The following is a 27,760-nucleotide window of genomic DNA, read 5'->3' on the forward strand; positions in this document are numbered from 1 at the left end:
TAGCACAGTCACTGTGATTGCACCCAAAAATTTGCCCTAAGCTCCCTGTTAAGGAGACTGTGTTATTTGCAGTGTACGAGTGCTTTCTTTCCTCCTTTGATGTTTCTTTCCCATCACTGAATTTTTCTGTGAACGTTCAAGTATTTTCTCCCAGTAACACACCAGTGCAGCCAGCAGGGCTGCAGAGTGATGTGTGTGGGCTCTGGGGCGAGCCGCGGCCATGCAGGCTCAACCTGACCTCGGAAGCACAGCTTCCACTCGATTTGGCTCTCTTTTGGTTAACTAAGGAGATTTATCATGACTTGGTCCTTACATCCTTAGTGTGCAGCTTTTTTCTCTTCTTCTGTCATAATTTCTCACACGAGGAAGAAGTCTTGGCTGCATTTTTGTTTCTGAGGTTTTATCCTTGGGAGAAACTGTTACAGTGTCTTTCATGAACTGAGCTGAAGGAATTTGTATGAGTTGGTGATAAACAAGAAGTAAAGTGCGTGAAAGTTTGGTGATTGCTTTTTCATTTTAGAATAAATCAAATTTATTTGAAGTAGAACCAGACTTTACTACGAAGGGCTTTTATGTGCTAATTTACCTGGTGCCTACTCTGGGTGTGAGTGCTAATTTAGATGCTTTACTACATATTTCATCATTTCTGTTTAGGAACAATACTCAGTTGCTGAGAACACAAGATGTTTTAAGACTTGGACCTTGACCTTGAAAGGAGGATATGAGTTTTACTAATTCAAAAAGCTATTTCCCTAATAGATTGTATCAGTTCCAGTATAAAGCTAGCAACAACCACAGATATTTCTTTTTTGGAAACAGCTGCCAATAGCTTTTAGGCTTTTTTTTAGAAGTACTTTTTGGCCATAGTTACAGGCTAGGGAATATTAAAAACTGTTTTATAACTCTGTACTTTTACCTGTAACAATTTATATTGATATGTGGACGGATTGCTTATGAAATGTTTTCTTCAAAAGTAGTCTTTGCTTTGGAACGGGAATAGTGAGTATGTAAACAGTTCATTCAAATGGCAATATATAAAGGAGCTGGATAAAGGAGTTGGACCGGAGAACTTCTGAAGTGAGTTTCCAGTTTCAGAATACTAAATGTCAGCCTGAGTTTGATTTGTATATAAACATTATCTCTCTAATATGGAACTACCGAGTCATAATATAAATCAAGCATCGTTGCTTGGGTGTGTGCGTGTATTACATGTATACATACATTTGTAGGTTAAGATTTATGGAGACAAGAAAAACTGTTTATTCACATTTCTCAGTTCCAGAATTTAGTGGTACCAGCTTGAACTGATGATCAGTGATGCTTTAAGAGCAACTAATCCCTGCTATGTTTTAAAGAATGACAACATCAAGAGATTCCTGAGCTCTTTCATTTGACTTGAGCTATTCCTCAAGTCAAATACTCATAAGCTGTCTCTAAATCATAGAATTACAAGGTTGGAGGGGACCTCAAAATTCTTTTTGCCCAATCAGCCATCCAACACGTGGCGCCTCTGTACAGCTTCCACACAGAGCAGCCGCCCACCGTGTGCTTGAGCCCGCAGGGACAGGGAGCTCGTTAATTCATGGGGTTAAGACTGGGCAGCACAGTTGTCCAGAAAGCAACAAGAAGACAGTAAGTATGACTTGAGAGGCAAGGAAGATAAGACCTCAGGAGCTCATTTTGCCTAGGAGTAGCCCTATAAGAGAAGACTGATTAGCCCCAAACCCAGCCCTCCAGACCTCAACCTGGAAAGCATGTCCCAGTCTGAACCACTGTCATCAAAACATGTCTGCTCCAAACACAGGTAGCAGGGTGTTATGTGACTACATCACCCAGCATTCCCTATCAGCTGCCCGCCTCCTAGAAGATATCCTTCCAGATCTTAATGTTCTGCTGCCAGGGTCTCCACGGAATTCTCTGGCCCTGGACAACCTTGCACGATGCTTAGCCTTTGTAGGTATGGCCTAAGTTTTCTTCAGTGTAAATTATAGTCAGCTGAGGATCATGAAATGTCAAAGTGCAGTGAACTATTGTGTTCAAGATATTGTATTATTTGAAGAAATTACTATCCCCTTGAAATCAGGTATTCTGTTGTCCTTAATGTTAAGTAATTCAACCTAGTTATTAATCCCAAACCTTTCCTTCTAGTTACCTTTGTTTCAGTTTGGCATTTTTAACACACTTCAATGAAGAAATTTTAGCTGCTGTTTTCACAAATGCCTCGCCTTTGCTTTAAATGTGATAACTGCCCAAGGACTGCATTTTTGGCCACATCTTTATTTGCAGGGGCAAAAAGGAAGAATACTTTTGGCCAAGTGTATTTTCCCAGGACAGTGTGGCTGTCGTTGTTAATTAAAATGGTGCTCTAGCGTGTAACATGATTCTTGTGTTTTCTTCATTGTGTTGAATGTTTTCCAGGTTGGAACCCAATAAGCTTTTCTTCCAGTAATTGCTGATATGTGTCGGTGCTTATGGTGAGGCTTTTATTACAAAGATACTCTTTGCCTTTATTGTGCTTTAACCTGAAAGCTGGATGAAGTATGGTTGTTCCCCAGTTGGGTTATAAAATGAACGTCTGCTAGGCCACAGACTATGGATGGAAAGTGGGAACATCTTGTCACTAGAAAAGATATGTTGAATTCATTTGTTCAAGATAATTAAATAGTGTTTCTAAGCTAGGGGGATTTATGAGCTTCAAGTTATTGAGCATCCTGAAAGCATCATTTTTTAAAACTATAGACATTGAAGATATTGCATGGAATCTGGAGGCCTACCTTTCAATGCACCAGATGTCCCCAAATGATCATGCTTCTCTTTCCTGCATTAACGCTGGTGTTAAACACCAAAAAGTCGCCTTTGAATAATAGTGGACTTTGTTTAAATGACTGTTGTATTCACATTCCTTCCAGTTTAGCAAGTGATTATTCATCCATATGGCTAAGTAAAATATTTCCACACTGTTTATTTTAAAATTTTTGGATGCCAGCAATGGATTGCAGACGCTGTGAAGAACGTGAAATTAGGCATATTCCCTTCCTGATCATTAGCTCCATATTTCTAATTGGACAGTAAATTAATAAGAAAATGAGAGTTGTGCACCAAGGAAGGGTAGATGGGCCAGGCTCAAGTTTAGCAAACAGCAGGACGCCCTATAAAGAGCCAGAGCTTAATGGACATGTATTCAGCCTTTTGGATGATTACATGCTATTACAGGATAAAAGAATTGCTAAACATGTCCCCTTAGCCTAATTAATGTGCCTTCAAAACAGTCGTTTATTCTCTGGTCCAGAGAGGAGTTGGCCTATTACTTTCTGTCCTGTTTTTTGTGGGCTCCTAGAGCTGTCAGGAGCCACGTGGGTACTTTTCAGAAATCCAGCCAACATCGCCTCCCAATTCCTAGCCCAAGTCAGTAGGATTCTTACCACTTGGCCCACTTTATAAAATAATAACAACAGAAACGTGCACTCTTATTTACTGAACGTTTCAAACCATAAAAGTTAGTAATGAGAAATAAAGTGACAAACGTTCCATTGGTAACAAAACAAAAATAGTTTAATAAACGCAACAACTCTTATTCAGAGTCACAGAACTTTGAGCTGGAAAGGGCCCTAAAGAAATCTTCTACTTTTCCCCCTACATTACAAGATGAGAAACCAGGATGCAGGGAGAGTGCGTCCCAAGGTTGGGCTCCTGACACGCAGGCTGGCGCTCTTCCTTCCCTGCCTCTGCCCACCATGGCCCATCCCCAAAATCGGGACGGGGGGAGGGGTATAAAGGCCCATTTTTACATGTCATTTCCCTTATTCTTTCAAATTACCACCAAAAAGGAAAAAGGAAAAAAAAATCCCATAATACCTCCTTTACTTTCTGAATTTCACCCAAATGTATAAATATTTTTGAACTTGGTCACTAGCACAGCCACACCAAACTAGTGATCAGGTATAATCCTAACGCTTCAGGTTGCTGAGAAAACACGTGAAATGTGATTTGAGTCTTGTGACTATTTCAAGATTTATAGTCTCAGTATGAAAAGATTTGACCTTGGAAGTGGAATAGGACATTCTGTTTTGTGTGTAGGCTTCTGAACGCTGAGCTGGATGAAGCGGTCTGGTGGGGAGACTCAGATTCCATTAGAACTCAGGTGGTCAGCTGTTGGTCAGGGTGGGGTCCCTCAGCACAAGAGAGGCCCCATAATAACAGTCCCTCAGTAAGCTAGACAGCACGTCAGTGTTAGAAGGATGAGAGCACATGACCGAAATCCCCCAAAAAAGATGCCCAAGAGACCCCGCCCACGTCCCTCAGGTACTTTGCAACTTCTGAGTCTGTCTGATTTCCCGTGGCTTAGGACTGGAGGCACTTTTGTCTCTAAGCTTATTCTGCTTGGACCAGTTCACCAGGTGGAAGCCTTAGTGCCGTTGCAAATGAATACGCACATTCCTAGAACACAGAAAAGTCAGCTGTGGAACCTACAGCTGCAGGGACTTTTTCCCAGGGAAATCTCTATGATAGTGTCAGTGACCTAATTCTCTGTCAGAGCGTGAAGTGACCTGAAGATCAGCCAGGGTGACCAGGTCACTGCCTACTGCCACCTCTGCATCAGAGCAATTCTCTTAGGGGCATTTCCCTTTATGTGATCTGTTCGCTTTTATAGACTCCCCCTAACAGAAAGAATCATCCTTTAAACGTGCCTCACGGGCAGTTCTTAGTCAGCAGTTCTGAATTGTAAGCTGATTTATTTTCAGAGGAAATGCTTTTGCAGGGTACATAGGACTGTGTGCCTCTATGATGTCATTAATCCTCTCAACCTACCCCTGAAGTTGGGAAATTACCTAGGTAAGAAAGAATACGGTGAAATGCAAATGTGGGTCTGTAAAAGGGGCTTTAGAAATTGATAGATCTTTTCAGAAATGCTGTGATCCACCTTTGTACCTGAAAAATCACAGAAACAAAGGCTAACCCTTATGTTCTTTAAAGACTCTAAAGACAAAGATCTATCATGCAGGTCCTTGAGCTGGGGAAGAATTTAAACAGTGGGAGCTGTTTCAGTTGAGTATGTAGGCTGGGGCCCCACCGTGTGCCGTGTCTGCGGCCGGCTCAGGTCTTCAGTTCCACACAGCCCCCCTCCCGACCAGCTTCCTTCTCTCACGCCACCGGAGCCCTCCCTCACTCACCGCGGTGGGAACCCGAGGTCCTGACCACCGGGCCTGCAGCTGGGCCTGAGTTAGCCTTCCCATGCCTTGCATGCAGGATGCCCCTCTGTGCAGGAAATCCCAGGGAGCAGCCAGGGGCACAGGGCACGCCCACCAGGCTGGCTGGGCCAGGCCTCCCTGCGGACCCAGCTCTTGGGGCGGCTGCACTGCCCACCACCTAGGATGCCACCTGTGCCAGCCAGCAAGGAGTGTAGCAAAGCCGGGCCTGTGAGCCAGGTCCAGGACTGCACATTCAGCTGCTCTGGGGGGTCACTGCACGCGTTTCAGGAACCTCTGCTGAGATGGCCTCGTCTTGGGAACCCTGGAAATGATTATCCACCACCATGACTTGTCTTCCTGGGAGTTTATCCAGAGAAAGGCATTTCTATAATTGAAGACAGGACTTTGGTCCCACTCTTATAATAATCGCTTTCCCATTATTTCAGTTCTGTTTCATAATTTATTCACAGCTTTCCAGTCCTGGTGGAAAGTTTGAGTCATTTACCTGAAGCCACAAATGGCAGGCACGTCTCACACCCCTGTTTCCCCCTCCGCCTGGATTTCCTCCTTTCTGTTAACTGCACCGTATTCTCACACAGGAGCCGAACTGTTGGCTCGTCTTTGATGTCACCGCAGCTTGCCTCAGGCTCCAGATTCTCATCACAAGTACTCACTCTCCCTTCCTCTTTGCCCTCCCATCCCCTCGGCACTGCTTCAGGTCCTCATCATGTGCTCCCTCATCCCTCATCACAGGCTCTGCCCCTCCTGGTCCATCAGCCTCACTGTCATCCCTGGGATGACATCTGTCCCTGCCGTCCACACTTCCCCATCTGTGGCCCCTGCCTCACCTCGCCTTCTGGGCCAACCCCAGTCTAAAGGTTCCCTGACTCCTGCTCCTCCCAGGTCTCTGCCCTTCATGCTCAAGTTCGGTTGCAGTGGTTTCCAGTTCCACACCAAGGCCAGAGGTTCGCCTGCTCAGAAAAACACCCAGGGAGAGGCAGCCTGGGGTCAGGCGTGAGTGTGGGCTCCGGAGTCAGATCCACTTGTTTCCTTCCAGCTCTGTGACCCCCAGCGAATCCCCTCACCCAGCACCAGCTCCCCAGTACCTGCCGCTTGGCATTTCTGTGGCGTGCCTGGCACAAACCACATGCGAGCTGCCTGGTTGCTCTTCCTACTGGTGGATGCTTTGTCCCAGCTGCCTGGTGCTGTAACTGTCTGTGGCAGGGCCTAGGGGCAGAGCGCTCACCTACTTGTATCCCTTAGAGTCTGGCATGAAAGCACCCCTACCCTCGCTTTCCAGTAGACATGTAGACGCAGAGCATATGTCATTCTGAACTGCCTAGTAGCCAGATTAAACAGGAAGAAGAAACACGTGTTTATTTTAATAGTATAATTTGTTTAACCCAATAGTTCTAAACATCACTTCAATTTGTAAGCAATATAAAAACTATTAATGAGGTGTTTTACGCTCCATTTCTTTCATACCAGGTCTTCCTAACCCAGTGTGTCTTTTACACTTACAGTACATTTCAGTTTGGACCAGCCATACTGCACGTGCTCGATAGCCACATGCGGCTGGCGACAGCTACATTGGACAGTGCATGTCTAGGCTGTACTTGGGTGTATGTAACGTGTCTAAAAGGCATGAGGTATAGAGCTTTAACGCCAGCGGGGGACAGGGATGCAGGTGGCCACATGATGACAGGATATAGTAGCTGTAGCATCTTGACATTACTCTCTGCCCAGCAGTCACAGAGATTTATAAAAACCCTGCTGCGGTTAGGGGAGAGCTTCTGGGCAGCTGCAGAGAGAAGAAATGGAGTTGTGTTCTTGCTAGATCATGAGTGTTTCAGCCAGAGACTGTCTCAGGAATCACGATGGAGGTGTGTGCTCGGGGCAGACAGGGGCCGCGGGTTCAGAGGCCCACGTTCCTGCCTTGTCATCCACAGGCTGTGGGTTTCGGAGAAGCACACACGCTTGGACCCTCATATGCAACCTGCAGCCTTGATGTTTTATAGTTTCACTTTTAGTCTAATAGTGCTTGCATTTTTCAAGAATGCTTGCAGGGTGGGTATACACGACACCAACCTGTTCCCAGGAGCGTGTGGAAGCAGCGTAGCCGGGAGGGGGTGAGCCCCCAGAGGACTGAAGCACAGCAGTGACTTGTGATGCTTGCTCTGCGCTGGGAACAGGGGGGCCAAGACCTCGTCATCTCTCAGATTTAATACCCGTCACACCCCTAAGGGCTGGGTCCCTCGTGGACATCTCGTGAAAGAGCGTGACTAAAACAAGCATGTCAGCAGCAGACACAGCATGAGGCCGTCTCATGAAAGAAAATGCAGGGGCATGTCCAGTGGTGATCTTTGAAGTGCCATAGTGCTTTTTTGGCTGTTCTGGGTTTTTTTTGCAATGCCCATGAACCCTTGCGTTGTTCAGTTTTGGGGGGAGGGGTTGTTTGTTGGGGTTTTTTTAGTTTTTGATAATTAGGAAACAGCATAAATTGAATACTATGTAAAAATTAATGGGTTTAGATTTCTTTCATATCAGGAAAAAAAATCGCATAGGCTGTTATGTATTTATGTTACCAGAGAAATAGCATTTTCTGAATGTTGTTTGGTTTGTTTTCCAGTGCCCTTTAAGAAATGCATTTTTCAAATGGTGCTATTATTTTAATTAATCAAGTAAAATCACTTTATAATTTAACTATAAAATTATCATTTTGCTGTTAGAATAGCTATAAAGCTAGTTTTGAACATAAGCTCTTTCAAAATTCTGCAGCCTGGGATTTATGTGAAATGGTATTTTAATTATTTTATTCATTCTTTGTGGGAAAAATAAACTTTCATCTCTTACGGCAGTATTTCATTGTGGTTACTGGTTACTCATAATCATGTGTACTTTCTCCTGTGGTAGAGAGTAAGCAGTGTTTTCTACAATAGTATGCGTGAGATACCCTAATATTTTCTAAATTAGTTTGTTTACCTCTATTCTTAGTTCTCACAACACATAGCTAACTGCTTTAAATAAAAATCTCAAGTTTCCTAAACTGAGTTGTAGTTCATTTTTAACTTTCTTTTAAGGCACCAAGAGACAGTGGAGTGTGCCGCTAAATATTTTGTGAAGCAGAGTTTGCACTGGGGGGTCAGAGCTGCATGTTTATCACGTTGATGGAGAATGCTAATCCTGCAGCTGTCTATTTCCCTTTCTCATCAGTCTCGCTACGTGTGAGAGTTGGTATATTTTCCGTTCATTACTTACTGTGCTAGGAACATTCTTCCTGACCCATTAAGTGAAGCCCTAGACAGACTAAGTGGAGAGAACATTGTTTTATTACTACTTTAGTGAGACTAGTGCGCACAGGTATTATTAGTTGGTCTTAAGAATGGTGCTTTTTCCTGTGAGTAGAAAAGCCAAATTAATCATTCCGTAGCTAAGGCTTTTAAGTTTAATTGAACCTTCTTCATCCAATATTGGTTCACACTAACTGGTTGTTTTGGCTTTCCATAACCCTTATTTTTGAAATAGAAAGTGCGGAAGAAAAATCAGTGTGTTGGAACTTGCTTTGATGTTCAAAATGGCAAGTTAAATCCACACTAAATGTAGTTTTTTGTGTTACATGGCAAAGTGCAGGATTAGAGGGATAATGTAACTCTTAGTGCGGGATCAGAAAGCTGCCTTTGTGTGGATGCCAAATTTAGCAAAATTAGAATCTTTCCTTTTTTCTGACAAAGAATAACTTTGAACAGTTTTTGAAGTTGCAGAAAAGGAAGCCTTAATGTCTGTAGCAGACTGGTTTTATAAGTCATCTGAGTTGACCAAAGATAGCCTAGTCAGCTGGTCTATAAGTCTACTGAAGGATTACATGTTTTTAAATAATTTAATGTTTGATAATTGAGCAAGAGTGGTCCTTTATATTGTGCAGTTTGAGGGATGGGGGTTCAGGCATTTTGCTGTAACTTAACCTCTGGTTCTGGGAGATGATGCAGCAACGTGATTCTCCTAACCCCATAGCCAGGGTGATAGTTTCAGCAACCATCCATTTCACTCTTCGCGTGAAAAGCAGGCAAAACTATGTTGGCAAATTCCCTTTAAGATCCAGGCCATTGTTCTGACCCTTTCCCCATAGTTACAGACCTTAAAGGACAGTCTCAGGACACTCCGTTTTAAGAAAAGGCGTGAAGGGGAGGGAATACTTAGAAGTTAAATCTGACAGGCAAAAAGTAAGAGGAAAATCTAAAAACAAATACAGGATATTAAATTGGATCCATCAACATATATTTCTGAGCACCTATTACGTGCCCTGCATATCTGTAATCAGACATACAAAAGAATGGATGATAGAGTATTTCTTACTCATTAGTCTTGCCAAATGAAATTTAAATTAATATTAAATTTAGAAAAATAAGTGCTCATCATCCTGTAAAAAGTCAACATGTAGAATGTCAAGCCTACCAAATAATGAAATGGGAAGTTACTTCATTTGGTGCATCTTGACTCTTTAAGGTATCATGGGTAAAGCAGACAGTGCCTGGCATAGAGTAAAACCACAGTAAAGGCCAAGTTACTATTGCGTATGTTGATTTATGAACGTTTCTGCTCTCCAATCCCCTGCAGATATAATGGCTAATGGTAAACTGTAGAGTGACATGTAACTCCACTGGTCATTCTAAAATGCCTGACAAGGAAATGAAAGAGCCAGACAAAAATTGTCGTTCCAGCACAGAAAATCCGACCAATGCACAAACCTCGGAACTATCCTTTCGCCCGAGTAGATCTTAGAAGTAGCCAGGAGTGGAGGCAGGAACCAAAAAAAAACAAGCTTTTCTGCCAGCGATCAGAGAACTTCTAGGCATCAGCTCCAAGATCCAACGTGCCTAAGAACCAGCCCTCTTCTTAGTCATGTTTTCACCTGAAGTTTGTGACTCAGCCCTGTTTAATTTTCTGTAGAGATGTGTCTAATTTTATACCTATAGCCTGCAATATGACAAGCTTTACTTTCCATAAACCTTGCCTTAAGTTAACTTTTCTGGAATGCATTTATTCTGTGAAGTAGCTCATAGCTTATTGGAAAATGCAGCTGTCCCCCATGTGTAGAATTTTGCAGAGTGAAAACTTTGAAACGCTCTCACAGAAAGAGAAATTGCTCCAGTGGCCTTAGGAATCACATGTTATAAAATTGTCAGCAGGGGTGGTCAGGGAATGACCCTTCCCCACCACTGGCCTCTGCCACATGCTGCCTCTGTGGCTCAAGCCCAGGGCAGGCCCCTTTGGAGCCATGGGTGGGGTGAGGTTAGCCTCGTTGGCAAGAAATGTTAAAGCCCTATGCATGGCGGCCGCCGTCACCCACCCTTCTGTGCCTCAACCCGCTCTCCTTCTGTCTTTTCTCCCCTTTGAGTCAGAAGCAACTTTCAGAGACTCGTTTTTCATCCTTAGCTCCCAAGGTCCCTTCTGCAGTCGTCCGTCCTCGGATGCTTTCCCCCAACACAGTGCTTTTCAAACGTCTTAGACACAAAACCCTTTTTTCAAACGGAAACACGCAGTGAAGCCCAGTACTGAGAGCAGATAGGGATGGAGCTGCTCTGGGTGAACGGGCTGGGGTCTGGAGCCCTGCCGCCAGCTCTCCCCCCTCTTCACGTGACTGCCCCTGAGAGCCCAGCAGAACCCCCAGAACCCAGAGAGCCTAGTTTAAACCCATTCACACAGACGTAGCCAATTCCATCCGAATCCACGGAGAACAGCTCTGTGTGTGGAGTTGAAGTTCACTTCTTGAGCAGCTACAGTGCACACTGCCCTCCCACCAGGACCATCAGCCACGAGATAATTATGGAAACGAAGGTCTGTCGTGGTGGGCAGAACACGCCTTCAGAGACAAAGCAGGGTCTTTCCTTTTCCCGATTCTAAACTGTCCAAATCCCCCTCGAGCCCGACCTAACTAGATGGGTCACCGCTGAGGGTGGTGTCCTGAAAAGCTGTGCTCGTGGGGGGTTGTCCCACCCCAAAGGGTAGGAGCAGGGAAGGGGTGAACGTCCTGGGGGAACAAGGGAAACCCAATCAGCGAGGCCCAGAAGTTAAAGCCAAGTGACAGAGGAGAGACGTCAGGCCCCAAGGTGTTTCCCAGGACAGAGCCCGAGCTCTGCCCTCCTCATGGAGCATCCCTCCACGGTGTGGGTGGGTCAGGGCAGACGTGCGGGGAGTGGATGGTCCTATCCGTTTATAGTCAGAGTATTGTTTTCCTCTCTTCAGTTCTAGCCCTTTGCTTGTACCCCTCCTCCCTCCATAAAGAAATAAAACTCCTGTCTGCTCTCTCCTGCCTCCCTCCTTCATAAAGGGCCCTGTGATTTCTCCAGGCCCCAAGAAGGCTGCAGAGACAGTTTCCAGGCTGGCTTCTTGGTCACCAGACCCAGAGCAGCAGTTTTCAGTCTTGTCTCTGGCTCAACACTCTGGATCATTCATGTTCACAAGCCTGACATGCTTCCATGGACATGGACAGATTTTACCACCTCCTTCCCCTCCACAGGCCTCAAGTGTTTCTGCATGTTGATAATTCTAAAAGCACTGTACTGGCTGAAGCAACTTGCCAAGGACACATCAGGGGTGTAGGGCTCTGAGGTGTCTCTCCTCCACCCCATCCCCTCTTACTTAGGAAAATGCACTGATGTGGAAATGACATTAGAGTAGGTATAATCTTGAATTTGGTCTAATTTCTAGAAGAGTGAGTATTAGAACATATGCATGCTGTCACAGTAGTTTAACCCTCTTATTGTTGACACAGATATGAGGACCCTTTAATACACTTATAATTGAAATAACACTCTAATAAGCTGCATTTAGGGTCTGTTTCCCAGCAGTATTGATGTGGATTACAACATCAACACCGTGAGCTTCTAGTTTAGTTTATTGTTAGTCTCATCTGTATCCAAAAAGCAATGGTAGTGACTTGCGCATGCTACTAAAAGTCTTCACATGGAAATGCAAATGTTTACACCTTATCTAAATAAGGGAGAGAAAGCAAAGGGAAGCACCCTTTGTGCCCGTAAGTTACTGCAAGGGTAATATTTAAGCTTGAGCTTCCCGGTAGCAAAAGTAAGACAAGGAAGTGTGATGAAGAGAAAGTTTCAGTCTTTTGAGAAAGAGAAGTTCTTTTTCAAGTACTAAATTCTAAAAATGGCTTGTCACACAGAACACTGAATGTGAGGGATGGTACGATGAACCACCTTTCTACAGCCTTCACAGATGCATCACATTTATGCCCCTGGATCGGATTGCGCCCTTCCCCCTCGCGGAGCAACTCTAATTTGCTTGGCAAAACCACAGTCATCTTGCCCGATGGATACATACGCTCTGAAACTTAAGACAAGGACAGCTTGGTAACATACTGCCAGAAGCTAACGTATGTTCACTCAACGTTTATTAGAGGGCCGTCCCCAGCCTGGTTGTAAATTCAGGCCATAGATTAGGTTTGGAACACACTGAGTTCCCATCAGTCGAAGCTAATATGTTTATTTCATCACTAAAACTGCGGGATTTCTAATTGATGATTTGGTTTTTAAAATCTCCTTCTTTAGGGGTTCTTTGGAATTTATCCTCGTGTGATGCCGTGAAGATGACGGTCATCCGGGATGCGCTCTCAACCTTGACAAGCACTGTGATCGTCCCGCATTCTGGATGGAATAGCTCTTCTTTCGATGATGACCATAAAATTAAATTTCAGACTTCACTTGTCCTGCGCAACACGACAGGCTGCCTGCGGCAAGTTTTTATTTCTTCTTTCTGATTAAGTCTGTGATTAAATAATAATCGTAGCTATGCTGATCTTAGGAGGATTTGATACTTCATTTTTAGTAATCTCTCTCTAAGTTTCCAAGTCTTGTTTTAAAATTTAGACTGCTGGACTTTGTCAAACTATGGGGAAGACATTGTGCACACAGAGCAGTGGCTTGAAAATGACTAGTCAAAAAAGCCCTTTCGGTCTGATTCCAGTGTTTTCCACTTGAACAGCATTTTTCTGGCTATCACATTCTGATTGCTAATGTGGCAGCAGCCTGGTTTTTGTTTAAATTCAAAATGCAGAAGGACAAACTTTGAGTTATAAAATAAGTCACAGTGATGTAACGTACAGCATGGTAACTATTGTCACTGATACTGTGTCATAAAGTTGAAAGAGGCTAAGAAAATAAACCTTAAAAGTTCTCATCACAAGAAAAAAGCTTGGTAACTGTGGTGACAGACAGTAACTAGACGTATTGTGGTGATCATTTCACAATGTACGCAAATGGCAAATCGTTGTGCTGTACACCTGGAGCTAGTATAACGCTGTCTGTTAATTAGACATGAGTCTTTTTAAATGTAGTGGTTGAAACTTTTTTGCTTGTAAAAGGGTGCAAAAAATGTGTGGTTTAAGCAGTCATTGGGTTTGAGCTTTATAAATAAAGTGAGCCCAAATACTACTTTCAGTCATTATTTTTAGCATTTAAAGTCCATAGAGCCCCGTTTAACTGTACATAGGATTGCTCATTATTTGCCATTAACTCATCAGCCCAATTTCCACCCAGTTTCCCGGGCTTACTAGGAACTTGAAACAGAAACCTTGGGGGCAGAGTGGCCTGGTGACAGGAGTGGTCTCTGGCTTCAGATAGGCTGGTTTGCTGTCCCATTCTGAGCCTGTTTCCTCATCTTTAGGATAGGGGTAATACTACTGTCTCAGAGTTGTGAAGACTCAGCTTGTATAAAATGCTTCGTGTAGTGTCTAATACACGGTGAGCGCTGTTTACCACTTAAGCTAAGGTGTCTGAGCATCTCTACTCCAGAGCTCAAGAGAGGGGGAGGAAGGGGCCCGGGCTTCTAGAAGACAGGCCAGTTCCCTGACTCAGATTCCTGCATCGCAGAGCAGGTCCCATGGCCTCTACTGCCGATTCGTGGAGAAGCATCTCATCCTCTCCCCGTACCTGGATCAGGGGAGGCTGTGATCGCTCAGCTAGCCTGCCAGGCTTCCGGGGGGGGCCCAGGAACAGGACACATGCTCGGGGTCCCCGCTGTGTTGCAGGCCTGTTAACAGTCAGTGAATGCCTTTCTGTGTAAACTCAGTGATGAACGAAAAGACGAGGTCGCTGCTCTGATAGGACCAAATTCTATTGATGAAGATAGGTAAATAAATAAACAAGAAAAGAACAGATGCCATTTTAAAAAAATGAGGTGACGTAAGAGTTATTAGGTGGTTACGTTGATGGTCAGGTGATCTCACAGGAGGTGAAGTTTAAGCTAGATCTGAAATACCCCAAGGAGCTGCTCCTGTGAGGGTGGCGGTGGGAGAGGGGAGGAGGACGCACAGTCTAGACAAAGGGAACAGGGAATGTGAAGGCTCTGGGGCAGGAATGGGCTTGGCTGGAGCTTCATGGGCAAGGTGCAGAGTGAGACCAGTCATGTTGGATTTTTTAAATCAGAGGAAAGAGTGCAGTGCATGCCAAGTGGCATGAGAAACCATCAGGGGGTTTAATCACAGGAGTGGGGATGGTTTCTGGCTGTGATGTGGGCGACAGTCGGGGGAGGAAGGTAAATGATGAGCGTGGCAAAGGCCGGGCGCCACAGAGAGGCGGGCAGAGTGGGGTACGTGGTGGAGGGAGAGGCTGACGAGGTTTGCTGATGGACTGAATGTGAAGGGTGAGGAAAGGGGAGGAAGTAAGGACAGTGCCTAGATCTTTGGCTGGATCGGCCGGGAGCACGGAAGTGCTGTTGATGAGGTCAGCAGAGGGGAGGAGGAGGGGTGGAGAGAGGAGCCGCTGAGGGTTTGGGCTGGTGCCCTTCGAGATGTCTGATTAGCTGCCTGTATGGTAATGTCAGGATAAATGAGCCTGGAGTTCTAGAGAGGGGTTGGACTAAAGATAGGTGTTTGGGCGTCATGGGTCCATAGGTTACATTAAATCCACGTAGCAGAAGGGGGCCAGGCCACCCAGGAGAGTGCAAAGATAAGACAGGAAGGGACCAAAGTAGCCCTGGGCACACCATAGGGACCCACAGGCAGAAGAGGCTGAGAAGGGAAGACAGCAAGACGAGAGGAAGACCAGAGGGACAGAAGAGGGCAGCCGTTGGGTGCTGCTGAGAGGTTAGCCCAGAGAAGAGCAGTGGGGGGGTCACGGGTGATAGTGTCTCTCTGGCCTCGGGAAAACAGAGGTGAAAAGAACAGTCATTCCCGAGCCCCCTTACCTAGTCTAAGTTTTCAAAATCTCAGAGTGAGCCTAGAACCCTGGTTAATGGCACATGAAATAGAGTCTTATCATTTGGTTATCAATTCATGAAGTTGAATTGATAGCACAAATTTCAATATGGATGAGACCTAAAAACACTTTTCAGGGTTTTTAAGAATTAGAAGGATGAGAGAAATTGTAGCATGAGCAAGTGTTCCTATCTGCCTTGACATGCTTATACAAGAAATGTTTCCTCTGTTCATTCAAGAAGCATGTATGACCACCTGCGACATGCAAAACATTGTCATAGGTGCAGGGACGACAAAGACCTTATGGCCTAACAAGGGAGGTGAAGGATGTGTGGAAGTAGCAGCTGTGCGTGGCTGATAAACATCCGTTTACAATGGGCACCTTCTCATTGCTTCGTGTGCAGCGACTCATCTCTTCCTTACGGCAACCTTATGAGGCAGTTACTTGTATCCCCCCATTTTTACATGCGAGAAAACGGAGGATAAGCCCCAAAATAATTATTTTAGATGGTCAGAAGGTGGCCTGTCACAAGAGAGATAGAAAGGTCAAATGCCCCTGCTCCCTTCAATTTGCATGGCTAGCGGAGGGGCTGGCTACTCTCGTGAGCCCTCACGATATTAAAATGCAGAGCGTTTTACAGGCACTTTGCAGGAGTTCTGTATCTCCAGGCGCCTCCTCGCACCAGATCTGTGTGCTGCTCTGTCCTTGGTCCTCAGGTCATCAAGGTAAGGCTCCGCGGCTCACGAGCTCTCCCGTGTCTCTGCCTGTTTAGGAATCTCAGCTCCGCGGGGGAGGAAGCGCGGAAGCAGATGCGATCCTGTGAGGGGCTGGTGGACTCGCTGTTGTACGTGATCCACACGTGTGTGAACACATCCGATTACGACAGCAAGGTCAGTGCCTGCCCGGCCGTGAACGCCGCAGTGTCAGAGGACAGCAGCTGCCGACCACAGCTGTCCCCGTGCCGTTGCCTCTTTCTGGAATTCTTGACCCTCTCCTCCTCGTTAATCTACGCTCCAGATTAAAGGAGGACGGTCTCAAAAAATAAATAAATAAAATTTTAAAAAAATAAAGAGAGACTGTCTCTAAAAATTACAAGTGAACAGGGACATGAGAACTTAAGAAAACAGCCTTAGAACCATGAAAACTGAGTGACTCCACGTGGAGAAGGACCCACCAGGGTCCAGACCTTCTCTGTGGTTTCTCCTGGGTTCATTGTCAAGGGGATAGCCCTGCTGCTATTTTCTCCATTTCCTATCCCCTGCTGCTCCAAGCAGGTCCATCTGTAACTAAGTATCTAATGAATAAAAGCTCCTAGTCTAGCCGCTGGAATCCCCCCAACCTCTCTGCCCTTTATGCCTTGGTGCCAACTCTGGTTGCCCCTTTCTACATCCGGGTTGCAGCCTTTCACCCCCTCCCTCTGTTCCCAGCACGTCCCCCTTACCCTCCGCTTCTTTTTCCTCCATCCGGCCCTCACACAAGGCACGCTGCTCATCATGTTGCGGCTGTCATGCCGTCCAGGTCTGCCCCGGCATCAGGGGCGGGGGCAGGTGGAGGGAGGCAGGAAGGAGGGACTGAAAGTGTCAGGAGTCCCAGGGCAGGCCAGGCACTTGTTGTCCAGGATGGGCTGGATAAAGAGAGGCCATACGTAGACCTAGGGTCGTAAGTAAGGGCCTGGGAGGGAAGAGGAGAATGTTGAGCTGTACACCTGGGAGGAGCTGGAGGAGCAGTTCAAAATGACAGCCAAGTTGTTATTTGAGCTTCAGTTGAACGAAAGGTCTGTAGATGAAACTGAGAGACGTTAGAAGGGGAGCTCACTAGGTGAAACTGAACTTGGTTTTAGACGCACTTAGCTGAAGTGATGGTTGGCCTCCCAATCAGAGGTATAGTATAGACTCTGAGGAACAAAAGACCATGTATAGAAGGCAAAATGTCAGCAGAGAAAGAGATCATGGAACTTCCCGCAGAGGGAGGGGAGCGTTGGGAGATGGAAGGAGACGACGAAGATGGCACGTGGAGGGAGAGGCTGTGCCGAGGGAGGGGTTGGTCGACCAGTCCTCATGATGAGGGTTCCCGGTGGTGAGGGGTGGACGTCTGGTACCTTGGGTGCATCTCTGCCACTGCAGCAGCCCTAAAGCGGAAACACTGGGCATGTTCTCCTCCAGCGCCTGGCGCGTTTCACTCAGCATGAAATCGGATCATCAGCTGTCCTGCGGATGGCTTTGCACTCTGTCAGTTGGGTGTCCCACCAACAGTCCGAAATCACAGTTCTGACTTTAGACTATTGCAGCTTCCCATAAGTGAAAGGCAGTTCTTTCGTATTCTACATTTATTTAATATCACTCGTGCTCAGTACAGAAGCATTTTGCACCAATGTGCTGTGATGGTTTTAATCCTGCACCATGTTGGGTTTCAGACCGTGGAGAACTGCGTGTGCACCCTGAGGAACCTGTCCTATCGTCTGGAGCTGGAGGTGCCTCAGGCCCGGCTGCTGGGGCTGAACGAATTGGATGACTTACTCGGAAAAGAGTCTCCCAGCAAAGACTCAGAGCCAAGCTGCTGGGGGAAGAAGAAGAAGAAGAAAAAGAGAACGCCACAAGAGGATCAAGTTAGCATTTTATTTGACATGAAACTCTAAAGTCTCATTTCTCTGGGAGTAAGAAATCACACACTTGGCAAGAAAAAATTTTTTCTCATGATGCAGTTTTTCTGCATAGCTCTAGCTGAGTCCAGCAGAAAGGAATGTTTTCAAGGGTCGGATACTGTGTTCGCTTTGCTTCCACTAATGCACGCTCTTTGTCTTTCAGTGGGATGGAGTTGGTCCTATCCCAGGACTGTCGAAGTCCCCCAAAGGGGTTGAGATGCTGTGGCATCCGTCAGTGGTAAAACCATATCTGACTCTTCTAGCAGAAAGTTCCAACCCAGCCACCTTGGAAGGTTCTGCCGGATCTCTCCAGAACCTCTCTGCTGGAAACTGGAAGGTAGGATGTCTTCCACTCATCCACGCTTTTTGCAGTCAGATCAGCAGTGATCATGGAGAGTGACACAGTTGTTTAGAGTTTGGTGAAGGGTGGGAGGAAAAGAGCAGGGAGACAGCATTCGGCTCTGGGGATCCAAGGATGATTATGCCATAGCCCTTCCCCATGAGAAACTGAAAGCTAGCGAGAAAAACAGACAGATGGAGTCAGTACAGTGTAGATCCCATAGGCTATGTGTGCAGTGGCGTCTTGAAAGAGGACATCTAACCCAGCCTGGCAGGTGAGGGAAAGGCAGAAAAGAGAAGAGCCAGGAGGTAGGGAAGGGTTTCTGCAGGGCCAAGCTTCAGGAGCTGGAACCTGACCTTCAGACCAGAGGGGCCGCAGACAAGTGACAGACAGGCTGATGTGGACACTGTCGGATCCCGTCTGCAGCAGCACAGAAAGTGAATTTGAAGTAGAGGGCAGTTGAGGCTGGGATTCTTTTGGGGCACCTGGTGAGAGATGTCAAGGGCCTGGATTAGAGCTGAGGTCAGGCCACCGTTCCTCTCAGACTCTTGCAGAACATACATATGGCAAAGTTTCTGCCTCCACTAATAGGTGTATGAAATTTTCTTTATGAAAATTGAAAGTGATTTCCTAATGCTACCCCTATAAGCAAGTTGTCAAAACTTTTTAAATGTCATCTAACAACTTCCCAGACAATCCTTGTTTCAAACATTTTAACCTCTAGAAATTTCCTAACAAGTATATTTTAGTAGAATTATTAATAATGCTTGTTCTTGGCTACTTCCTCCATCACCACGTCCCAAAATGGAAATTGTCTGGCCATTGTCTTTTCCATGAGAGTGAAAAGCATTGCTAGGCCTGGGTGATGCATATACACAGATAATTACGGCCTGGTGCTAAGCCGCCTGTAACTGACTCACTTTGCTGTACAGTAGAGATTGGCACAACATTGTAAACAACTATATTTCAAGAAAAGTAAAGAAATAAATTTTTTAAAAATTAAAGTGCTAATAGCGTAGCATCTAAGTGCTGGCTCTGGAGCCAGACCCCTTGGCTCTGAATCCTGCCGCCCGCCGCCACCGCCACCGCCACCACCAATATAGCTGGGGGCCTCAGGTCTCTCTGTGCTCAGTTTCATCATCTGCAAAATGGAAATAATACCTACCTCACTCGGTGGTTTTAAGGATTAAATGAGATAAATGTGGAGGACCTGGGAGAGTGCTCAGCACGTTAGTAGCATAAATATTTATGTTGGTGACTCAGTGTTTACCTCCAGCTTCTTATGACCTGAGAATCATTTGATGATAATAATAATTAAAAAAAGACCGTGATTAAAATAGATATGATTTGAGTTGTAGAATTTTATTTTCTGGGATACTTAGTGAATAAACGTCAAATGGCAAGGTCATTTAAAATATAAACATTACATGGAAGTGACTTCAAAAGCATCTAAAATAGTAAATCAAAATATTGGACCCTCATTAAGAAAACAGGATAATCGTGACCACAGATGTTATCAGGTCAGAAGCTATCTTGGGAGTGGTGATGGCTACAGTGCTCCGGAAGGGAGGTGCTCAGGGCTGGGCTGAGCCGTTTGGTCTGCAAGTGAGACAAGCATTAGTTCTGTCCTTGAAGGTTTCGGAGCGAGAAGTTGCCCAAGTCCTTTACCTGATAGCAAGTCGTGTATTCTGTTTCTCCTGCAGATTTCATTTGATTTGGAAAATAGGAGCATTGATTTCATCTGAAAGCTAATAGGATCTTTGAGACATGTCTTTTCCTTTGATTTGTATTATTACAATAATCTATTCTGTTGATATTAAGGAAACTGAGTAGTCAGTCACGTATTTTCATATTCAAAATAATACAAAGCACCGGCAGATCTTTGTCCTCGTGTCTTGACCACAGCAGGAAAGCATTAGACGTTTTATGAGCAACATGTTTCAATTATCCTAAATTTTGAAAGACAGTTTGCATTGGTAAAAATGTCAGTGACAACTCAAAACAAGACTAAAGACCTGTTTTCAAATGTTACTTTGTTTGTTTGTTTCCTTGATGAGTTACTGATCATTTCCAATTCATATGGTGCCCAAACTGACTCACCATACAGACTTGACTGTTAATCATGATAGAAGTTCTTGACTGTGGATTTAAAAAAAACCACAGCAGCAGCTAACTAATCTTGAATGATAGAGCATTTCGTGCACAAATATACTTACTTTTCCACCAGTGTGTATGAATTACGATGCTCAGTGTTCCTGGAGAATTCCTTTTCTTCTGAGGCAAGGGATTTTTTCCACGCAATTTCTTTGAAAGGTTGCTAAACTGTAAATATTCTTGCAGAGAATACTGGGGAAAAAAATGACTTGATGGAGACAGGTTCTCCTTTAATGTGCACTGATCAGTTACCATCTCTGCCCTCCTATTTATATATAGCCTCTGGACCTGGCATGGGGCCAACTGCAGAGCATCCGTCCTTAATCATGTTTATGTAGCTGAAGTAGAAAGTAATCGCTGCCCTCTCTTTTCTGCACAAAAATATCTGCCAGATGGTGGTTTGAGGCTTTCAGGCTTTGGGATTTCTTTTTAAATCAGTCATCCTAGCTTATCTTTCTCCAAACCTGGTTTTCTCTTGACTGCCATCACAGATTTAATCTCCAGTTGGAAAGAAAACATTTAATCTATTAATTCATCTTTTAGAACATCTTTCTGAGGCAACAGTAACATCTGAGAGTTGAACTCTTTTCTATTGCTTATTACCTTGTTTTGTTTCCTAGTTTGCAGCGTACATCCGAGCCGCCGTCCGCAAAGAAAAAGGGCTTCCCATCCTCGTAGAACTTCTGAGGATGGATAATGACAGAGTGGTTTCTTCTGTGGCAACTGCCTTGAGGAATATGGCCCTAGATGTTCGCAACAAGGAGCTCATAGGTATGTTCTGATGCCCAGATGAGCTAGAAAGAGAAATGACAACGTTTATAAAACTTTTCTTTTGATTGATAAAAATATTACATTTAAAATGAGTAGCAGCTGAGTGCTAGTCCCAGGTTTCTTGGCCTATTTGGTACCTGTGTATCAGTCCTTTCTGACCATTCCTTTTCAGCAGGAGGCAGCCTTATTAATTAAACACGATCAGGAAGGTACATTTTCAGAAAAGCTAGCAATTTTAGTCACACATTTCAGAACTACTTGATAGATTTGGTGTGTCTGTTTCCCGAGAGAGTCATTTCTTGAATAACAAAAAAGGTTTAATTCTCCCTTTTCGATTTTTGAGACTTACATCTGCTAATTCTGCAATATTACCATGTTCTGAATCTTAAGAAAAAAGAAATCACATGAATGTTTTATAGCTTTTCCCCTCAGACCTGTGTAGATGCTCACCTTAAAACAGAGTCACTGATGCAAGGCCTGAGCCCAGGGCAGGGTCAGGACGAGGGTAGGGCAAGTGAGACACATAGGGTGGAAAGTTTTAGGAGGCGTTCACCTTGGTCCATCCAGATGTCGGGCTGGCGCGTGCATGAACTCGAGAATGAGAGCCTCTTCAAAGTTGTGCACCACCTCGGCCGCTTAGCTTGCTGGCCTCCAGGGCGTGGCCATGTCCCCAGCAGAGTGTGGGGTAAAGAAAAGATCAGAGACCCTCCAGTGGACCTTGGCTGAAACCCTGGGTCTGCTGCTCCCTGGTTGTGTAACCTGGGCTGTCCTGCATGGAGCCCACGCGGGCTCCGTGCCTTCATCTAAACTGGAAACTCTTCCTTGGTTCCCATCTCTGAAAGGGAGCTGCCTGTGCCGCTCTCCTCACTGTGGGCTTGCTGTGAAAATGCCCCTTATAAACCTCCCCGCTCCACGCCAGTCCCACAGCTGATGGAGACTGGGAGGAGGAGGGGTCGGGAGAGACGGAGGGGAAATTTGAGAAGATCTTATGTGGACTAGTGAATATGTATTGAACTCATATTCAAGTAGACACCTGCCGTGACAGAGAGCAAGACAGAGATGGAGAGAGAAAAGGAACAAGGGCCACAGTGTTTACCTTAGAGACTGGCTGTGAGGGGTCACACTGTACCTGGCAGACGTGCTGCTTTACATTGTTGCCTGGATTAATCTACTCTTAAAACACCATTCCTTTGGGCCAAATTGTACCCCACAGAGAGGAAAGGAGCTTCTTCCATGCCCTGCTCATAGTCCAGCTCGTGACTGATTCCAATATGTGTGTTATTGCTCTTGGTTCCCACATTTCCTTGGGAGAAATCCTTTTAGGTCCCTAAAGAGATATTTTTTAAGTTATTTCTGTTGCGTCTGTATTATATGAATGTCTTATAAGAAGCCTGTATAGTTTGGGAGTTCTTAATGCTAATGGGTCGGCCACCCACACCTTGAGGCCTATCATTCCACAAATGGGAGGAGAGAGATGGGAGAGGAGAGGGTGCACGGCCAGCTCCGTGAGTGCCAAGACCTTTGGGAAGAACGAATGTGGATTCAGGGGGCTCTGAGTGCATCCCTGTGTTTTCTGTGAATGTCCTCACCGTCTTTGAAACTTTCATGAGCATTTTCTTTCTCCGCTGATGAGCGTTATTTTACCCAGCTGAAGCACTCTTGAGCTTTTTCAGAAGTAACCTTTTTCGTGTTTCCCCATGAACACCCCTTCCTTCCTATGCAGTCCGAGCCCCTCCCAGATCAGTGTTTGACTCTGATGTACCCAGCACTTCCGTTCCTAAGAACCACGCCCTTCTCTGACCCCTTCACTCTCTCCTCACGTCCAGCACCAGCACTAGCAACGGGCTGTCTCTCCAGAGCCGTTTTTCACAAGGGAACAAACTTTTGTCAGTTCACGAAAGTTGCTGCGTACTCAGCCGAGTCCAGCCAAGCCAGCTGTCTGCGCTGCAGGCTCTGAGGGAACCACAAGGGTCACTCACAGACCGAGTGAGCGGCCTTCTCCCAAGCCTCCGGAGTGTAATTTAAAATTGTGCCGCAGCAAAATGACAAATTACACGTCATGGACCTTTTGGTCATTCGTGAGTATTCAGAATCACCAGTGCTAACTTATCATCCGTGCTTAAAAACCACATTTATCTTCTGGCTCACGAGGTCATCAGTGTTTTTCCCTCTTCGTAGCAGTGCTCTCTGTGAGTAAGCCCAGGTCTTCCCTTTGATGTGCTGTAAATTATGCAGCATGTACTCAGGCCCTGTCTTCTCCTGCTTACCATTGTATATGAATAGGTCTTCAATAAAAACCCCATTTAGCATCCACTCAATTATTAGCTTAGGGGAAAAAACTGAGAAAATATTTACTTGAGCTTTAGTTAATTTCTTTTGTCTGCAGTGCAATTATTCCAGTTTGTCAGTCGGTAATTGAAATGGAAAAAGCTCGAGATAATCTCTTTTTGGAGAAGAGTAAGTGAAATCGAGGATCTGCAAGGAAATGTTTCAGTAGCGAGGGGACTCCCCAGGCTTGTCCCGTGGGCAACTTAATGACTGCATTATTCCCGGGACATAACATACTGTAATCTTCATACCAGAATTGTACTTGTGTCTTCTTTAAAAGAAATAAACATATTGTTACTGATGTCAGACCAACTGATACAAACCTTCAACTTGATAAAAATGGGTAACTGTACCCAGTTCACATGCTGAGATCCAGAAAGATTTCATGAAAAGTATTGTTTGGCAGCCTTACTTGATCCGGCTTAAAACTTATTCAAAGAAAAGTTTTTAAAAGCTTTAAGAGGACGTCGTAATTCCTATGTGATGCACAGGAATTGAATGGAGAGTGAAATGTAACATCATAATTCCTTTATTCTCACTGTTAATGAAAATAGTGGAACTACAACCGCTTGGTTGGTATACCCAGTTTTGTACCCTGATTTACATTTTCTTTCAGCAACTTGCAGTAAGGTTTTATAAACCAGTCATTTCCACGAGGGGCAGGGCCGTAGATGCTAACCTGCCCCTTAGGGTTAAAATGTTTTCACTTTCCTTCTTTATGGTGGATTTTTTCTTTCCTGTTATTGTCTCTTTTGAGGTTTTGTTTTCAAGAGACGGCACAGTCACAGTCTTTCAATGACAACGATAACAAAAACCAGTTCCCTTCGGAAAGTGGAATGAACTCTCTTGCCTTGAGCAGGTAAATACGCCATGCGCGACCTGGTCAACCGGCTCCCGGGCGGCGCCGGCCCCAGCGTGCTGTCGGATGAGACCGTGGCGGCCATCTGCTGCGCCCTGCACGAGGTCACCAGCAAGAACATGGAGAACGCCAAGGCCCTGGCCGACTCGGGCGGCATAGAGAAGCTGGTGAACATAACCAAAGGCAGAGGAGACAGGCAAGTCTGCTACAAGGATACGCTAGCCCCAGCCCTCGTTCCTGGGATCGTCCTATGACAAGGGCCCTGGTCGAGGATACATTTCCCGTTGGGAAGGATTTATTTCTGCACTTAGGTGCCAATAGCTAAGCAGTTTCCCGCAGCTAAAACCTGTCTCGCTGGGAGAGGTATGTGTGGTCACGTGGCCCCTTTTCTGCTCTGTATTTTCTTGGAGCACCTCTCACCCCTCCTGTCGTTCCTGGCCCTAAAGTCACATTTGGTCGTTCTGACTCCTGGAAGAATCAGACGTGTCATGAGGGGGAAAACCTGGGACCCCATCGACCCTGGACCTTTGGCTCTGCTCCAGGCTCTAGGACCTGTTCTGCAAGAACATCTTCTTAAATCCCTTAAATCTGGGGTTATTTCCTCCCAGAAAGTACTAAAATCACCACGTGCAGCAGGGCACCTGTGTGGCCTCAGGATGTGCCCTGGGCTTGGATTATACAGTGACACCCAAGTGATAAAGCAGCACAAAGACTGGTAGCAAAAGTAGAAGGTTTCATGTCACGGAGCTACAGTGGCGACTGTGAAGTTGCCTTCGTATCAGATCAGAGAATCCTTCAAGGAAGTGGAACGTATAGGGCTGCTTGTCACCTTTGGGACACAACAGGACAGTAGCCTCCCCGTCGGTAGGAAAACGGCCTGCCCTTGTCTCCCCGCGCTCGTCCTCCAGCACGGCAGTGGCTACCACAGGGTTATTTATGGCCCTCTCTGGCATCAGACACCCCCAGGAGCAGGCGCTTTGTGTTTTCATGGCTGCATCCTCAGTGTCTAGAGCAAAGCCTGGCCCACACCAGTTCACGTGTATTAGTTGGCTGAGGTCACTGCTAGAACTTGCACTATGTATACTTTTGAAGAAATTCCTAAAATATAAGAATAATGTAGCGAAGCATCACCCCGCAGAAACCACAGCTACCAACATTATCCGTATTTCCTCTCAATCCTTTTTTTCTTATGTATCTTTTTTATCTCCTTAGTAATAAGTGCACACACACTCCCTTTTATTTCAAAGGAAATGAAACATTACAGATAAATGTCCTGTTCCACTAACTTCCCCTCCCATCCCCCGCCCCTCTCCGCTAAGAGGAACTGAAATCACTTTTTGTGCTCTTAAAGTTTTGTGAGGTAGCCTTCCTTCATGAAAGGCATGAGAGGCTGGAGAAATGCAGGACCAGTGCCAAAATCTTTGTATATTAAAAAAAAAAAATTATTACCCAGTCTAATCTTTTTTTTTTTTTTTTTTTTTCTTTTTTCAAAACAAGAGATTCAGAAAGTCCTGGATCAGATCGAGTTGTCTTTTGAACATACACTCACTTTCCTTTTGATTCACTCACCAGGCATCTGTCTCTTGCCCACCTGCCCCAGGTTATAGCAGTGAACAGGTCACACCTGCCTGCAGGTAGCTTACGTTCCATGGGCGGAGCGGACGAGGTACCAGTGGAGGGAGCAGCACCCTGAGCCTGCGGATGGTGCGGGGTGGGGAGCCGGCAAATAGTAAAATCGGGGGCAGTGATAGGGCATGGGGGGATGGGCGGTGTCACAGCTTTAGACACGATGGTTGGGAAGGCCTCAGGGAGATGGTGCCTTTTGAGCACAGACCTGGAGGAGGGAGGGAAGAGCATCTTGGGGGGAAAAGGAACAATGAGCGGAAGTGCCCCGAGATGGAAGAGTGCTTGTGTATGTGATGAAGAGTGGGGAGCCAGCAGGGCCAGAACAGAGCGAGTCGAGGGGGAAGGAGGAGGAGGGACGGTAACCAGAATCTGTACAGGACTCTTTGACTTTACTCTGAGCAAAACTGGAAACTACTGGAGTGCGTAGAGCAGAGGAGAGACATGACTTCCCTTAAAGGAATCAGAGTGACTTGACACACTCTTCTCCCCCGGCTCCCAATGAGACTACCGGTGGCAGGGCATGAGGTGGTGAGGAAGTGGTTGATTCTGGCACGTTGGGAAGATAGAGTCAGTGCATAGAATTTGCTAAAGGATTGGATGAGTGGCAGGAGAGGAGGAAGATGTCAAGGATGACTCCAAGGTCTTTGGCAATTCCACGGGATGGCATTGCCACGTACCAACATGGGGCACCTGCAGCAGGAGCAGGTTTGCAGGGAAGAGCAGGAGTCTCTTTGGGACATGACACACTTGAGATGGCTATTAGACGTCCACATGGAATGTCTGGTTAGGAGTGGAATATACTTGAGTCAAGTTCAAGGTAGAGGTCCAGGCTGGAGCATCGATTTGGGAGTCATAGGGTGTAAATGGCATATTTAGAGAAGTGAAATGGAATGAGATCAGCAAGAGATGTAGATAGAGAAGAAAAGAGGCTTGAGAGCTAGTATCCCTCGTGCTTCAAGGTCAAGGAGATGAGGAGGCAGCAGTGAGCCCAAGAAAGGGCAGCCAGAGCATTCAGAAGAGAAGCAGCAGCACCTGGCGCCTTGGAAGCCACGTGTAGCAAGTGTTTCAGAGGTGAGCTCACATCCCATGCGGCTCAGCCAGGTAAAACCAGGACTGAGACGTGTCCAGTTGAACAATATTGAGGTCATAGTTTTAAGAGAAGATGAGATGAGAGAAATTAGAGGCAAGAATACGTAACTGCTTCCAGGAGTTGTGCTGCAGATGGGGAGCAGAGAAACTTCCTTGCTTTCCCAGGAATCAGGTTTCTGCTCAGAGAATTTGTCTTTAAAAATATGTAGCTCTAAAAAACAACAACAAAAAATGTAGCCCAGCTGTTGGTGTCGAGGTATATACCTAGCACGCCCCTGCTTTGTCAGGGATGCAGAGTAGTCCTTGGAGCCAGGCCTGAGGTCTGCCTTTCATGCCTCAGTCCCAGCTGCCCAGCTCTTAAAGACAGAACACCAGCAACAGCAAGAATGTGGGAGCCCGGCTAGCATGACTGGCTGGGAGGTGTGAAGTCCCTGTAGGACCATCACCGGTGCCTGGAATTTCCTCTGTGTTCTCTTCTTTGGGGTATCTCCTTGCTCTGTAATCTATTTTGGAAATTTTAAATTTAAAAAGGCTTTGGGTGGGTTGGTCAGA

General features: G+C 45.7%; 1 protein-coding gene across 20 annotated transcripts in view; it reads left to right on the forward strand.

The window, feature by feature from the left end:
- Nucleotides 1-27,760, forward strand: part of PKP4 (plakophilin 4) — a 236,260-nt gene that overhangs the window by 199,970 nt on the left and 8,530 nt on the right. For all 20 annotated transcript variants that reach the window (XR_009055218.1, XM_057747065.1, XM_057747073.1 and 17 more), the window contains 6 exons: nucleotides 12,755-12,938; nucleotides 16,173-16,290; nucleotides 17,814-18,005; nucleotides 18,205-18,378; nucleotides 21,156-21,306; nucleotides 24,494-24,689. Coding sequence is in view for 19 of the 20 variants with exons in the window: in XM_057747065.1 (XP_057603048.1) it covers nucleotides 12,755-12,938; nucleotides 16,173-16,290; nucleotides 17,814-18,005; nucleotides 18,205-18,378; nucleotides 21,156-21,306; nucleotides 24,494-24,689 (1,015 nt within the window). In the remaining variant the exon portion in view is untranslated. The remainder of the gene's footprint in view (nucleotides 1-12,754; nucleotides 12,939-16,172; nucleotides 16,291-17,813; nucleotides 18,006-18,204; nucleotides 18,379-21,155; nucleotides 21,307-24,493; nucleotides 24,690-27,760) is intronic.

This window comes from Hippopotamus amphibius, chromosome 8 (genome assembly GCF_030028045.1).
Source record: "Hippopotamus amphibius kiboko isolate mHipAmp2 chromosome 8, mHipAmp2.hap2, whole genome shotgun sequence".
Taxonomy (NCBI): domain Eukaryota; kingdom Metazoa; phylum Chordata; class Mammalia; order Artiodactyla; family Hippopotamidae; genus Hippopotamus; species Hippopotamus amphibius.